General features: G+C 36.7%; 1 protein-coding gene across 30 annotated transcripts in view; it reads right to left on the reverse strand.

The window, feature by feature from the left end:
* The window catches only part of mark2a (MAP/microtubule affinity-regulating kinase 2a), a 41,375-nt gene that overhangs the window by 2,248 nt on the left and 25,296 nt on the right, over positions 1-13,831 (reverse strand). For 4 of the 30 annotated variants that reach the window (XM_081391701.1, XM_081391684.1, XM_081391700.1 and 1 more), the window contains exons 11-18: positions 13,212-13,324; positions 12,082-12,202; positions 11,867-11,994; positions 11,680-11,768; positions 8,893-9,030; positions 6,660-6,914; positions 5,866-5,892; positions 2,566-2,604 (exon numbers count right to left, since the gene is read on the reverse strand). In XM_081391701.1, the coding sequence (XP_081247827.1) occupies positions 2,566-2,604; positions 5,866-5,892; positions 6,660-6,914; positions 8,893-9,030; positions 11,680-11,768; positions 11,867-11,994; positions 12,082-12,202; positions 13,212-13,324 (910 nt within the window). The remainder of the gene's footprint in view (positions 1-2,565; positions 2,605-5,865; positions 5,893-6,659; positions 6,915-8,892; positions 9,031-11,679; positions 11,769-11,866; positions 11,995-12,081; positions 12,203-13,211; positions 13,325-13,831) is intronic. The other 26 variants (XM_081391678.1, XM_081391699.1, XM_081391676.1 and 23 more) reach the window with 9 other exon arrangements.

A 13,831-nucleotide genomic window follows, 5' to 3' on the forward strand; every position in this document is an offset into this window, starting at 1 on the left:
CTTAGCACAAAGACAGGAGGTAAATGGATACAGCTAGCATACTGCCTAGAGCCCTGCACGGGGCAAAACATCCAGCTCTAACTGAGACCTGGCCCGTGGTGTTCAAGCCCTTATCCGTACCCAGCCTGAAAACGTCTGCAATTTTTCAGCCCGAACCCGACCCGAGAGCAACATCAATATCACTTTGAGCTTTCTCTGACGCGCGCTCTCTCTGCTAGACGCACACATATACACACACGCTACTAGGTAACATTTTATTATAGGCCTCAAACATAACTACCTAGGGAGACCAGACGTCCCGAAATCTAAGCTGTTGTCCCGAATCCGGCCGTAATTGTCCCGAAAATTATACTAAAGCAAATTCTTGAGTAGTTATTGTCTGATAAAACATTAAAAACTGTCTGTGGAGGTTGTATTGTCCTGCAGCCAGCCCCTGCCGGCTGCTCATTGGCTGCAGCATCTTTTTTTTTTCTACAAAGTTCTACAAAGATAGCGTAGGCGCGAATTAAAATGCATTGATAAGCGAGCGCGAGTTGTCGCAGCCGCAAGTACAGTGAATGTGCAGCAGGCAGCCAGTCATAAAGGAGTGATTGATTGGTCGCGGCACTGTGTGCAAAAAAAAAAACTTCGGCCTAATGTCTAATGTTGGGTTACACAAAGCAAATCATCTACACAATTATTATTATTTTTTATTTAATGACCGACAATTTCGTCATAATAATAATTTTGGCATAAGGCTTATTAGCGTTAGACTATAGCCTGAAATGTCTGATTTACGCACTGTTACAACAGTCTTTTTTTTTTTTTTTGGTCACAATGACATTTGAGTTCATGATTTTAATGTTGTTTTTTTGTGGCAGACTAATTATTAATGACAGACTGTTGATCTTTGAATAAAAATATGTTTGGTTCAGGTTTGAAAATTAATTTTATTATAGGCTATGTAGTCTAATATCATAGTAGGACTACCCCAAAACCTCCCCTATATTCTCAGAAGGCGAAGCACTGCTACTTGGGCGGAGTGATTTGCTCGCAGCGCCTGAGAAGCACCGTGGTGAGGAGCAGAGAGTTCGCTCAGAGTTGGAGTAAATCACTCCGCAGAAGTAGCAGTGCTTTGCCTTCTGAGAATATAGTTCCCAGTATGTATACGGTTAGAAGACGGCTGTGTCTCATGTAACCTTGTTATTTGTACACGCTGTGACTATACAAATCCAATGTAAATAGGAAAATGTTGACGTTATTTTGTCACTTTATTTTGGGAGCAAGAATGCAAAGAACGGACTTGTGTTCTTGGGGAGAACGCTCTTGCTAGTTGTTCTTGAAAGAATGAACTCAAGGTGACGAGCACACAAGAATGCTGCTGACAGTTTGAGACGATGTGTTCTTGCTGGTATTGCACAATAATACCCCCGCACAGACGCCGTCTGCAGTACCCAAACATAACGAGAATTATTGACGATAACAGCCAGCCTTTATCGCCCAAGCCCACCCTCAGCTCAAGGGATTCCTCTACAACTGTACACTACAATGTAATGTATATTCATAACAATAAAGCAACGCTTATGGAGATGCTCACTTCTGAAAACGTTTGAGCACATTTTCGATTCGCCATAAATTTTTGTAAAAATGCCAATATTTGAAATCTACACAGGTGATTTCTTGCATCAAATGTTCTCAGAAGTGAATTTAGTGATGAAATAGCGAAATTGTAGAAAAACAACTTAACTGTATTGACCTGCCTCTCCTTCCTCGAATGCCGTCAAGTTCACACAAGTTACCAACCGATGCATCCTCGGTAAAATGGGTGTGTCAAGAACACTTCCGGGATTTTTAACCGTTCTTGCCATGCAAACTTGTGCATTGGGACCATAGACAGTATATTAAGGATTGGGACAGTACTTGAGCAGCGACTGATGACGTTTCACAAGTCCACAAGCACACAAGTACAGACAAGAACGCATATTGAGAAACTTTGTGCTAAGCAAGGCTAGCGGTGGGTGCGTCAGACAGAGTTACAGCACGCACGGAGATGAAAATGGTATGTATGGACTTATCTAACTCTGGACTTATGGATACGGTGAATAAGCTGAAGTCCCAAAAAGTCAGCGTGTTCCTTTAACAATGATAATAAGAAAGCAGCAAAATCAGCAGAATGATTTCTGAAGGATCATGTGACACTGAAAACTAGAGTAATGATGCTCTAAATTCAGTTTTGCCATCATATGAATAAATTACATTTTATAATATATATAAAAATAGAAAGCATTTTATTGTTTAAAATTGTTAAAACATTTCATAATGTTACCGTTTCACTGTTTTTGATCAAATAAATGCAGCCTTTGTTGAGAAATAGATTTTCAAAAGCATTAAAAAAAATCGTACTGACTCTAAACTTTTGAACAGTGGTGTACATTTGATTGTCTCAAGTTGCAAGTCATCAAATTATTAAAAAGAAAAAAAGAACAAAACATTTTAATCTATAAATTACTCTACGGTCTCATTAAGTAATGATTCAGTGATTTGAGCAGTACACTTTTGGAGATTTTTATTAGTTGTTGTCCTCACCTGCTGGCCTCATCTCGACCCTCTCCCTCATACGGACTCCTCAAAGAAAACCAACAAGTTTAGTCCCTCAATTCAAGTTCTTATTGGTGCTAGCTAAGTATTAGTCCTGTTTATGTAGATTTCATTATCAAATTTATCATCATCAATATCCTGTTTAATCAGTAAAATGACCAAAAGAAATTTAGCAAAAGCCATAAAGCATCTTTTTACAGTCCCTTCACCAGCTTCTGGACAAAATTATCCTTTTAAACTCTGAACCTTAGGATCAGCACACACTTGCATAAGCCACTCTGTACTCAGCGTAAAAGTGCACAAATGAGCAGACAAGAGCTAGAAGACCAACATAAGGATATACCATATCCATATTCAAAATGGAGAGAATATCTGATGTGACAAAAACTAAAGTGCAAGTTCGGATTTCCTTTGTGTACTTTCTGCGGTCTGGTTATGTAAGAGCATCATTTAAAAGAAAACCCAAAGGAATGAAAAATGTTTATTAAAACCCAACTGCAAGATTCTGAGTAGTGCCTAGTGCAAAACTACCAGGAGTCTCACTAAACTTAAATCCCAAGCTTGTCTGTCAAAGATGAACTGTAAAAATGAGTATCTGTGGCTGACATTTTATGTAAATCATAGCCCAATAATTTTGTCTACTCATGTGCAGCTGAACAAGTGACTTTAGGGAGGTGTGTGTTGAAAGATGAAGTTGAACGGGGAGACCAGCCACCTCCAAAACAGCGCAGCACGAGAACGAAGGGACAAAAGCAGCACGTCTGTTTTAGTGCAGCCATATAAGAATAAGCAGTAGACCGTAAGAGGAGAGAAGCAGGAGTCACCCTATACAACCCTCACCATGAAAACACGACTGTCATCCTCTATTTACACTGCCAGGCTCTCTGCAAACCATGAACTTACCCAACCTATTCAAAATCAAATGTCAAGCTTTGGGTGAGTGTTTAGTTCCCATCAACAGAATATAAATCAAAAAGAATTTGGTGCCTAGTACTTCTAATATTTCACATCTGTCTGAGGGGTCTACAAAACGGGTAAGAAAAAGGAATTTAACAATTCTTGGTCCACTTACCTAAGCATTGTAATAATTGCATTATACCTTTACCAACAACACTTTATTAATACAATAATAAAAGTATTATTAAAGACACAGTATGTAAGTTTCTCCGCTAGATGCCACTGTCGCTCCTTTTACTTTGTGCTTTATTTTACGATTAAAGTTGTGTTTAATTTTCACCTTCTTCCCTGAACTTGAACTTTATTACAGTTACGTTTAATCAGTAAAATTCACAATTTTATTTAATTCTACTAAAACAGCTGCAAGTGCTGAATTACTGTTCATACAGGTCACTTTATTTGACGAATTAAAATTGTGGGGTAACGCAGCGCTGTTTTACGTGGTCAAAACAATCATACTAAAATACATTTGAATGTGTTGAAAGTTGTTAACGTTACTCTCTGCATTAGCTTTGTGGCTGGCGTCTTTGGTGTTTCCATGGTTTCTACGAAGGTAACACGAATATGACGTCATTGACAGGCAACACAATGACACGGGCCGTTAAACTGGTTAAAATTGCTTATTTCTTCGGATTTAAGCATTGTTGAAAACATTTGGGATAAAGTAAGTACCCAAGTCAACAAAATATATAACTGTTCTAGTGGTTTTGGGATATTTTAATTCAAAAATCTTACATATTGTGCCTTTAATGAAGGAACCATTTATAACGACACTAGGTTTTTGAAACACTTTTTGATTTAAACAACCAGTCAGAAACTACACTGATTCAAATCTCACAACACTTAAAAGGATAGTTCACTAAAATTAAGTAATCTACTCGCCCTCAAGTTCTTCCAAACACAATCTTTAAAACACCAAAGGTGATATTTTTTACTAAACCTGAGAATGACCATTGAAAGTCCACGCAACCAAAACTTAAGGTTCATAAAGTGAACGTAAAAAGTAATCCATGTAAATCAAACGGTTAAATGAAAGTCTTAATCAAGAAAATGTTATATGAAGAGATTTGATTTAGGCTTTTATTCATATTTAAACATTGATCAATGCTCATAAAGAACATCAAATATGGTAAAAAGAAGCTCAAATGTATTTGCTTAACGCACAAGAACCAATGAGGTTTGTTCTCTAAAGTCATGAAAGCATTTTTGAGCTTCTGAAGAAGCACAAGGTCTGTTCTTGAGCAGCAAGCACATTAGAGCTTCCCTTTACCATACTCGTTCTCCATGTACGCGTATTGATCAATGTTTATATATGAATAAGAGTCTAAATTAAATAAGTTCATCATATAACACAAACGTGTCTCTTTAGAAGATTTGGACTAAATCGCTCATTTGAAATCTTTCAAGTTTCATTAAAATATCTTGTGTTTTGAAGATGAACTTCAGTCGTTATGGGTTTGGAACGACATGAGGGTGAGCTAGCTAGCGTTAGAGCAACCCATTTAAATAACAGTTCTCTGTTCATTTTGAGTTGAACATGACAAAACAACTTCAAGTCAAGAACAGCCAAATCGATTTTAACGCATCAGTCTTTGACAGATTCATTCAAATCAATCAGTTCATGAGTCATTTGTTCATGAATCAGACTACAATTGTCACACTGTATGTTTGTTGTGGACATGGCAATAGAAAGATGTGTTTTGTCTATTTATAGCAGCGCCCAGTCTTTCTCTTTCATCACATTAAATTTAGACTGCAAGCTTACCATTTTTTCCCCTAGGCACTGTAGATGTAGATATAGCTGTACATTTGAGTATTTTAAGTAGATGTTCAAAGAACCATTAAATTAACTGAGCATCAAAATCATTTAGTTTTAAGGGTTTTATCAAGAGTTCAGTCCTTGTCTAATGGTCTAATATGAAAATCTACAAACACCTGACAAACTTGGAGTGTATCACACTGTCATTTAACTGCATTGTAGGAGTGTAGCCATGTTGCATGATTACAGTACAGACGAGGGCACAGGAAGACCATTCACAAGATCTGCGGAACAATGTACATGACCGGACTCCATGAGTTCATATGAGAGAGGAACGGGGTGTAATGCAAATAAAAGAGGGATGTGTTATTCATCGAGGTAAGACAAGGAAGAAAAGAGGGCTGGCGGAGGAGTGAGTCAGGCAATGAACGCAGAGCATTAGTAAAAAAATAATATGAAAAGATATGCATATGGAACAATAATAAATGTTGACAAGACATCACAGAAGGAATAATAGAGCACAGGAAAAAGACATTGTCTTAAGAAAACGCAAGGGTAGTGTTATTGCCTACCTTCTGGGAAATCTGAATGAGAGATTTCTACAAAAAAAATTAGAGAAAAAAAGGGAAAATAAAGTGTTTCTCACATGTGCATGAACCATTGAAAAAGCTCTCAATTAAATACTTCCTGTTTGGCTGACAGATGAAAAGTTCTTTATGAAACCAATGAAAGGTTCTTCTAAGCTTTAGTGTTAGCTGGGGGGCACTAAAAAGGGCACCGGTGATTAAAGTCAGATTAAAGAATGGGAATTGCAATTTATTAAGTTACAACAGGGCTATTTAGGATCGCTGAAGAAATTGTGAATTGTAAATGCATTGCATGAATGATGGATGTTAGATCAGGGTCAGGTTTGCAGGGTTCCCACACATTTTGGCCAATGTATTTCGAGGACTTTCCAAATCATTTCTGATTACCAGATAAAGAAAAAAAAATATAGATTGTTTAGGCAAATCAATTAGCTTAACTACAAAAACAGAATAAGATGTAGTGAATCTCCATGACTTTTCTAGGCATGGAAATCGCTCCCAGATATTTCCAGGTATTTCCTGACTGTGGGAACCCTGGATTTAATGTTAGTTATCCATCAGTTAGCATCTCTCACACTTAAAACCATCTCTGCTACAGCAGCCCTTTGTTTCAGAGTTCGTGATCATAGCGATAAAAAATAGTGCCAGTCCAAATCATTTCATCCTGAAAGAGGGGAGCACTGGTGAGAGTAATGAGAATGTGTGCATGTGTATTGCTGAACTCAATATTTCGCAATTGCAAGTAACAGTGTCGCCATGTGGACCAATCATAAACTCACCTGCGTACAAATTTGGAAGTAAACTTGCTGAAGATACCCGTCCCGGGACGGCGCACCTGGCTGTTGCCATGGGAAAGGGAGGGGGAGGCAGAGGGGTCGTTGTACGCTGAGGCTTGCTGGTCTCGTGTGGCTCTTTGCTGGCCAGCGTGGAAAGTGCTTCTGCTAGTCACCCCTCTGGGGAAGTTGGTACGGTCAGCCATTGAGGAAATGTTCTGAGCTGAGGGGGACACAACTGGTGCTCTCTGGTTGGCTGTGCTGTTTTTTTACAAAGAAGTTTGCAAAGGTGAAAAGAGAATCGGTTAATACTTTATTCAACTACATTTTAGCATCCATTAAAACACGTTAAGGTTAACACAGTAAATTTAAGCCACTTGTTTTCAACATGCAATAATCAATAATCAGGCACTAAAAGAACAAACAGGCCATTTCATTATGCTAACAACTGTAGCTCTTGCTGCTAATGCACTGATGACAGACAAATTATCCTGGTGGAAATGAACCAACATTTAATTTGAGATTGATTTTAAAATGTGATGGAATAAAATCCAAGCATGCACATGCGTGTGAAATCCAAGTATAATTCCACTATCAGCCCTTTCTGTACATGTGACAATCCACAGGCTTAAATCACATTAGGACCACATTGTTTTTTTTTATGTTACAAAACCATACAATAGGTAATAATTTAAAGGTAAAGTGTGTAACCTCTGCATCACTGTATCATATATTGGTCAATATTATACACAATATCAGCCAATACAAGATATTTAACTGCCACTCATTTGACCTATTTTTACATTTAGATTACATAGTAATCCAATGCTCCTAAATGTAATCTTCAGAAAATTTCTAAATGAATACATTTTTCATAGTGTACATTACAATGTTGTGATTCAAATTTACTTGTAGCATCATAAATCACTACAGATCAAAGTTTGGGGTCAATAATATATTATTTAAATATAAAATAAAAATAAATAAATAAATAAATAAATAAATAAATAAATATATATATATATATATATATATATATATATATATATATATATATATATATATATATATATATATTATATATTTTAATTAATTAAAACTTATTTATGCATTAAAATTTCTCAAAAGTGACTAAAGACATTTATGATGTATTAAAAAAAGTTCTATTTCAAATAGTTGCTGCTCTTTTGAACTTTTTATCCTAAGAATCTTGTAATCTTGAAAAATTTTATCAACATAAAACTGATAAGTTTTCTTGAGTAGCAAATCAGCATTTTAGATATGATTTCTGAAGGATTATGTGACACTGAAGACTGGAGTAATGATGCTGAAAACTCAGCTTTGCCATCACAAGAATAAATTACATTTTAAAATATTAAAACAGAATATTTTAAATTGTAATATTTCACAATATTACTGTTTTTACTGTATTTTTCAAAGGTAGTTCAACGATAGTTCTTATCGGTATTGAACAGAATTTTTATATCAATAAATCCCATGTCTTCAGAGTACAACGGTATTTAAAATTTAAGAAAAAATCTACAAATGCTCAACTTAGTCTATCCACATTAAACTGGGAACAAGTATTTTAACACAGAATTTTTTTTTACACACGTCACCCCTAATTGTTATCATGCAGCTATTACCAACAAATAACAAGACTCAACAACAACAAAAAACTCTTTACGGAGGAAGACAAAACCCTTTAAGCATGCATACAACTGTCTGTGACAGTTCCAAAATGGAACATGCAGTGAGACAGGTTTTAGAGGATATTAGTGCACTGTCTAGTTTGTCTGCAGAAAAGAAGGGGTGGAGAAGGATGGGGCGGCAGACCTAAAAGACTACAATATGACACCAAGCAATGCAACAATAGTGAAGGAGGATATTGCATGAAAAGACAGACATCTAGTTAAAGCATGCATGTGAATTATGGGTTAGAAAGGAATGAGCTGGCAGGTATGTGACGTAGACAACGTGTGTTTACACGGAGGGGAAAGTGGGATGGCGAGTGAGACGGTTGTATTATTGTGGACAACGAGTGAGAGAAAAGTAGACAGGGTTAAAAAAAAAAAATTTGTTCAGGGCCTTCCCATCTCTTTGCTTGACGAATTCAGTCTGCAGATCTCATGTATTCCAAAACTCAAAAAAAAAAAAAACAATCATACGACTTTACTCGTCACTAGTTCTTGAAGTCGCATCCCCCTTCGGAATAGTTTGGAGTTTGGCTGCCACTTGCCTGGGGCGATGTGCATGGAGGTCTGGGGGGCTGGGGTGGGCGGAGGTGGACAAGGACTTGTGGTGGCGGGTGCGGGATGAGGCGGCGAGCACCGCAGCCGCTGAGGCGGTGGAGGCGCGGGACCCTGGAGTGTTCAGGCTGGGGGAAAGATGAATAACAGCCCCCACGTACGGACATCCCCACGTACAGAGTGGAGGGAGGTATGGGTGAGGTTATAAAGCAGATTCAGCAAAGATGGGATGAGGGTTGAGAAAGTGATGGAATTAGACAAAAGCACACACACCAGGAGATAAAAATACAACACTGCGTTGCGATAATGCAGGTTTGGGCTCTATTTTAGTCTATTCTTAGATCTATACAGATCAAAGCTAGTCAAAGTTGGATCAAACTTGCATTATCACTGGAAAGCTTGCTCTGTTCATCGAGTGAGAATTTGAAATGAGATGCAGTGATGATGATCAAAAGCGTCTGACAGTATAAGCCTCATGGGCATGATGTGCTTTTAAAAGCTACTCACATAAGCTCAATTTACGTATTTTCATTTGCTTCTCTGCAACTGACCTTGCGCACACATATAAAACTATTTCCGCGTCAGCATTCTGACTGTGCTGCCGCTTGTCACCTCAAGCTAAATTAAACATCCATATAACAAGGCTGCTGTTTTCGGTTTCCCACATCTCTTCTCTCGGTAACCTGATTATTTGGGTCAGGCAAAAATCACTAATTCCAGATTAAGGGATGAGATTGACTACATACCAATCAGCGGTAATACGCCAGTGTGTCTCAGTATCTAGAGTAAAATTCAATAGTCAATGTACCAATAGCAGTGATGTTTCTTGATTCTCGATAGAGTGTCCACAGTTGAAAAAAGCAATTGAACACACTCCTTTGTTTAAAAGTTACAAATTACAGGGTTCCTACTCAATCTAGGCAAATGTAATATTTTAAAGCAGAGAAAAACTAAAAAAAAATCAATTAAATTTTTTTTTACTATAGATATTTCTATGAATTTTCAACACATTTAATTATTTTTTTCTCAACTCTACTCCATTACTGGAATGTAAACATCAATTTTAAATTCTGTACACAAGTGGTCAATAAATTAAAAGTAGGTAGTAGAGTAATAAGTAGTTTTCTCTCTTTCAATCTGCTAATCTAATAAATATGAACATAAGCAGCATGTCTCGATACCATAATGAAACAGATCAGACTTTTTTTAATTTTAGTATAAATTTGGTAAAATACATCCCTAATCTGCAGTGATCTGACTGCTGGAATTCACCATAGTAGATATTTATGGGGACCATTAGAGAAAATTTCGAGGTGGTTTACAATATAGGCTTTATCGACAGCATCTGTGGCACTCTGTTGATTACCACAGACAACAATTCTCACTTGTCCCTGAGTGTGTAAAAATTACCTAATGGAGTTACAATAGTTGGCATGCTGCCCAGAGGACATGTGCAGCTTATATTTCTGTAAAAAGCACTTACATTGTCTGCTTGAACTGTACAGTTATCCAAATAATTTTTTCTAGGTGGATGGAAATCTAATTATCAACATAATTCCGGTGGGTGGAGCAAAACTTGTGTGTTTACTGAGAGAAAGTAACCAGATTTACTGTTTAGTTGGTCATATTATGGATTGAATGATATAAGGATGTAACTTTAGACAAGCAGGGTCTGTAAGAGATTCTAAGACACCAGTCTTATGCTAACGTACTACAGTTTAAGCTTGGGGTCAGTAAGATATATAAAATAAAATAAAAGTAATATTATCAAAAATTTATTTATAAATTGATCAAGCATCAGTAAAGACATTTATAATATATATAAAACATTTTAAAAAATTCCATTTCAAATAAATGCGGTTCTTCTATTTTCTATTCTTCTATTTCTATTGAATTTTCTATTCAACGAAACCTAAAGAAAAATGTATCAAGATTTCCTTCAAAAATATTAAGCAGCACAATTGTTTTAAATGTTGATAATAATAAACATTTCTTGTAAAACAAATCAGCATATTAGAATGATTTCTGAAGGATCGTGTAACATTGAAGACTGGAGTAGTGATGCTGAAAATTCAGCTTTGCCATAACTGGAATAAATTGCAGAAAGTAGTTAATTTTAAACTGATAATATTTCACAATATTAACAATGTTTAGTGTATTTTTGATTAATAAAAGTCTTAGTGAGCACAAGATACTTAAAAAAAAATCATAGTGACCACAAACCTATTAACATTAGTGTTATGGTTATACACTTATTATTGAGATACTTTATGCATTGATTCATTTTAAGTGTATAGCTGTGAGAGTTTCCCTGAATGACGAGTCAAACTTATTGCCTGTGCTAATCACCAGCATGCCACCGACAGACATTAAGTTGAAAATAACCTGGAATATTATTTTATTGTATTAAAAAGGAACTCAAGCTGTCAAGCCTTTTTAATCATTGCTCTCTTTTAATCTTTGGATTAATTCTAAGTTCCCGAAAGCGTCGCAAATCTAGCTGAACAGATTTCAGCTTCGTGCTGCGCTCAAATGTGTGCAATTGTCAATGTGTGAATGTACGTGTGTGAATAACAGGATTATGTTTCCCATGCTGGCAGGGCAACAGCCTGACAGAATGAGTCGAGAGCAGAGAAGCTTTCCAAGTCTAAATATACACATACGCGCATACACTACTTTTAACACCAGTCCACTTTGCAGAAATGAGTTTGATAGGCTCTTCCATGTGATCCGTGGCTGGAAAGGAAGACTGTGCATAAAGAGGAATGTGGCAGTACCTGTCCTTGCCGTTCTGTACACCCAGAGTGGCTCTCTCAGTGATTGGAGAGTTCCTGCTGCGGCTGGTGCCTGAGGATAGGATGCTGTTCTATACGGCACAAGGAGAGCAGACACGGAAATCAGTGACGTGAGCTCACAACCCGGTTGCCTATCAGTCATCAGATCCTCACGGGGCTCTGTACTCACAGTGGAAGGGGTAGGAGTTTTCTTATGGTCTCCGGAGATCAGCGGGCTGGGAGGGACTTTACTGGAGCTGCTTGAACTGGCGATGTGCTTGCTGTCGCCCTGAGGTCGCTTGGTGGAAACAGAGGAGCCTGTGGTAGAAAGAGAAAATGTTTGAGATCTACAAACCAAGAGAGCCAGTGTTTATTGTGGCTAATGACCAGCGGAATGATGCTTACTTTGGTCTGTGGATCTGCGGGACTTCTGATTGGAGGTGCTGCGTTGTCCCTTCTGTGAAGGTGAATGGGCGTTGTTTGTGAGGTCAGTGCTTAGGCGTTGCTTTATTGATAGTTCATCCAGCTAGGAGGGAGAGATAAAAAAGGGTATAAAGACAACAAACTTATAACATTTATGTGCTCATCGCTTCAAATCTGCATAATTACAATATAAAGGTTAATAACAATTGCCATTAAAAAACAAGAACAATACAATATGGTTCACATGTCTGTTCCATGGTTTATCTCATGTTTAATGAAGCCTCTAAAACAAAACCATATATATGAAGAGCTCCATGATTAATCGTTAAAAGATCACTATCTTGATTCAAACACCCATACGATCTTATTCCTAAATGACAACGATTCGCCTGTGATAGCGAACATTCATATCTGTGTTGGCACTGCCGCTGAGCAAGAGAGAGTAGCTGTTATGTATAGGTATGAAACAGCTTGACAAACAGCAATTTCAGCCACTCAGTATCATTATTTCTGTCTTACAGTTCGGATATAAACACTGATGTCTACAGTAGCGATCAAAGGTAAATCACATTTTGAAACTTGACGCTTCAAATAAAGATTGTATCAGTTACATCGTTATGCCAGTAGGTGGCAACAAGTGACTAAAAAAAAATTGTCGTCATTGAATCATTCATTCAAGAGATTCGTTCAAAAATGCTGATTCATCCAGTAGGCATAATGAAACAAATCAAGTCTTTCTGACTGAGTAATTGAATCATTCATTAAGTCTATTCAGAATCGTGGGAAAACAGTGATCTGTTTTAAACAGAAAAATCGTGATTCACAATTTATCAAGAAATTGCACGATCTAATATGAATCGTAAGGTGCCTATTTTAATTACTACTTAAAGAAATGATCTGCATCATTTGTTTAATATAGCAGTTTTAGTAAAAAAACAAACATAACTGAACAAAAAAACTAATCAAAAACAAAACAAAAACAAAGAACACAAAAAGAACAGAACAAAACAACAAACAAAAAATAGAACAAAACAAACAAATATTAAAAAAAATTCCGCCCTACAAATTACATGCAAAACACAAATATACATAAGATATTTAGAGTAACATACCTCTGAGTTCCTATAGTCCAGTAATAAGTAAGTTGCCATGACATCATTGTATTTTTGGTTGATAAGGGAGTCTTGTATCTCCTCTAAAGAGTATCCCATTCGTAGCATAATATCTGAGGACACAGAACAAAGGGTTAAATAAGTAGGAAAAAAACAGCTTACAAGTTTCACAACATGCTAAATTAGTTTTATATATATATTTTTCCTCAAGCATAACTTCTTGTCACGATGTGCATTCTAAGTTGTATTGAATGTTTGGGTGGGTGCTTTATTACTGGATCAAGCCATAAGAGCCCATCACCTATGTCCCAATATTCAGGTCACTATATATGGCTGAGATTCCTTCAAAAATGCAATCCACTAGTCAAAAAATTACGACTGCTTAAAAATGCAATAAAATTTAGGTTATCATTTATGTCTGCAGTACCAATGGTGCAAGATTTATTAATACCACATTTTTTAAGTATGATAATTATCAAAATAAACAATAATCATGCAAACCATTTTTAAACACAAACCATAAAGAGATGAAAAAAAGGGAATTTGACAGCGTTAGAAAGCAGGAAAATCATCAATCGTTGCTTTAACTCACAAATAAAGATGCTCAGATGAGCTGCTGT

This window comes from Scardinius erythrophthalmus (genome assembly GCF_964197995.2).
Source record: "Scardinius erythrophthalmus genome assembly, chromosome: 17".
Taxonomy (NCBI): domain Eukaryota; kingdom Metazoa; phylum Chordata; class Actinopteri; order Cypriniformes; family Leuciscidae; genus Scardinius; species Scardinius erythrophthalmus.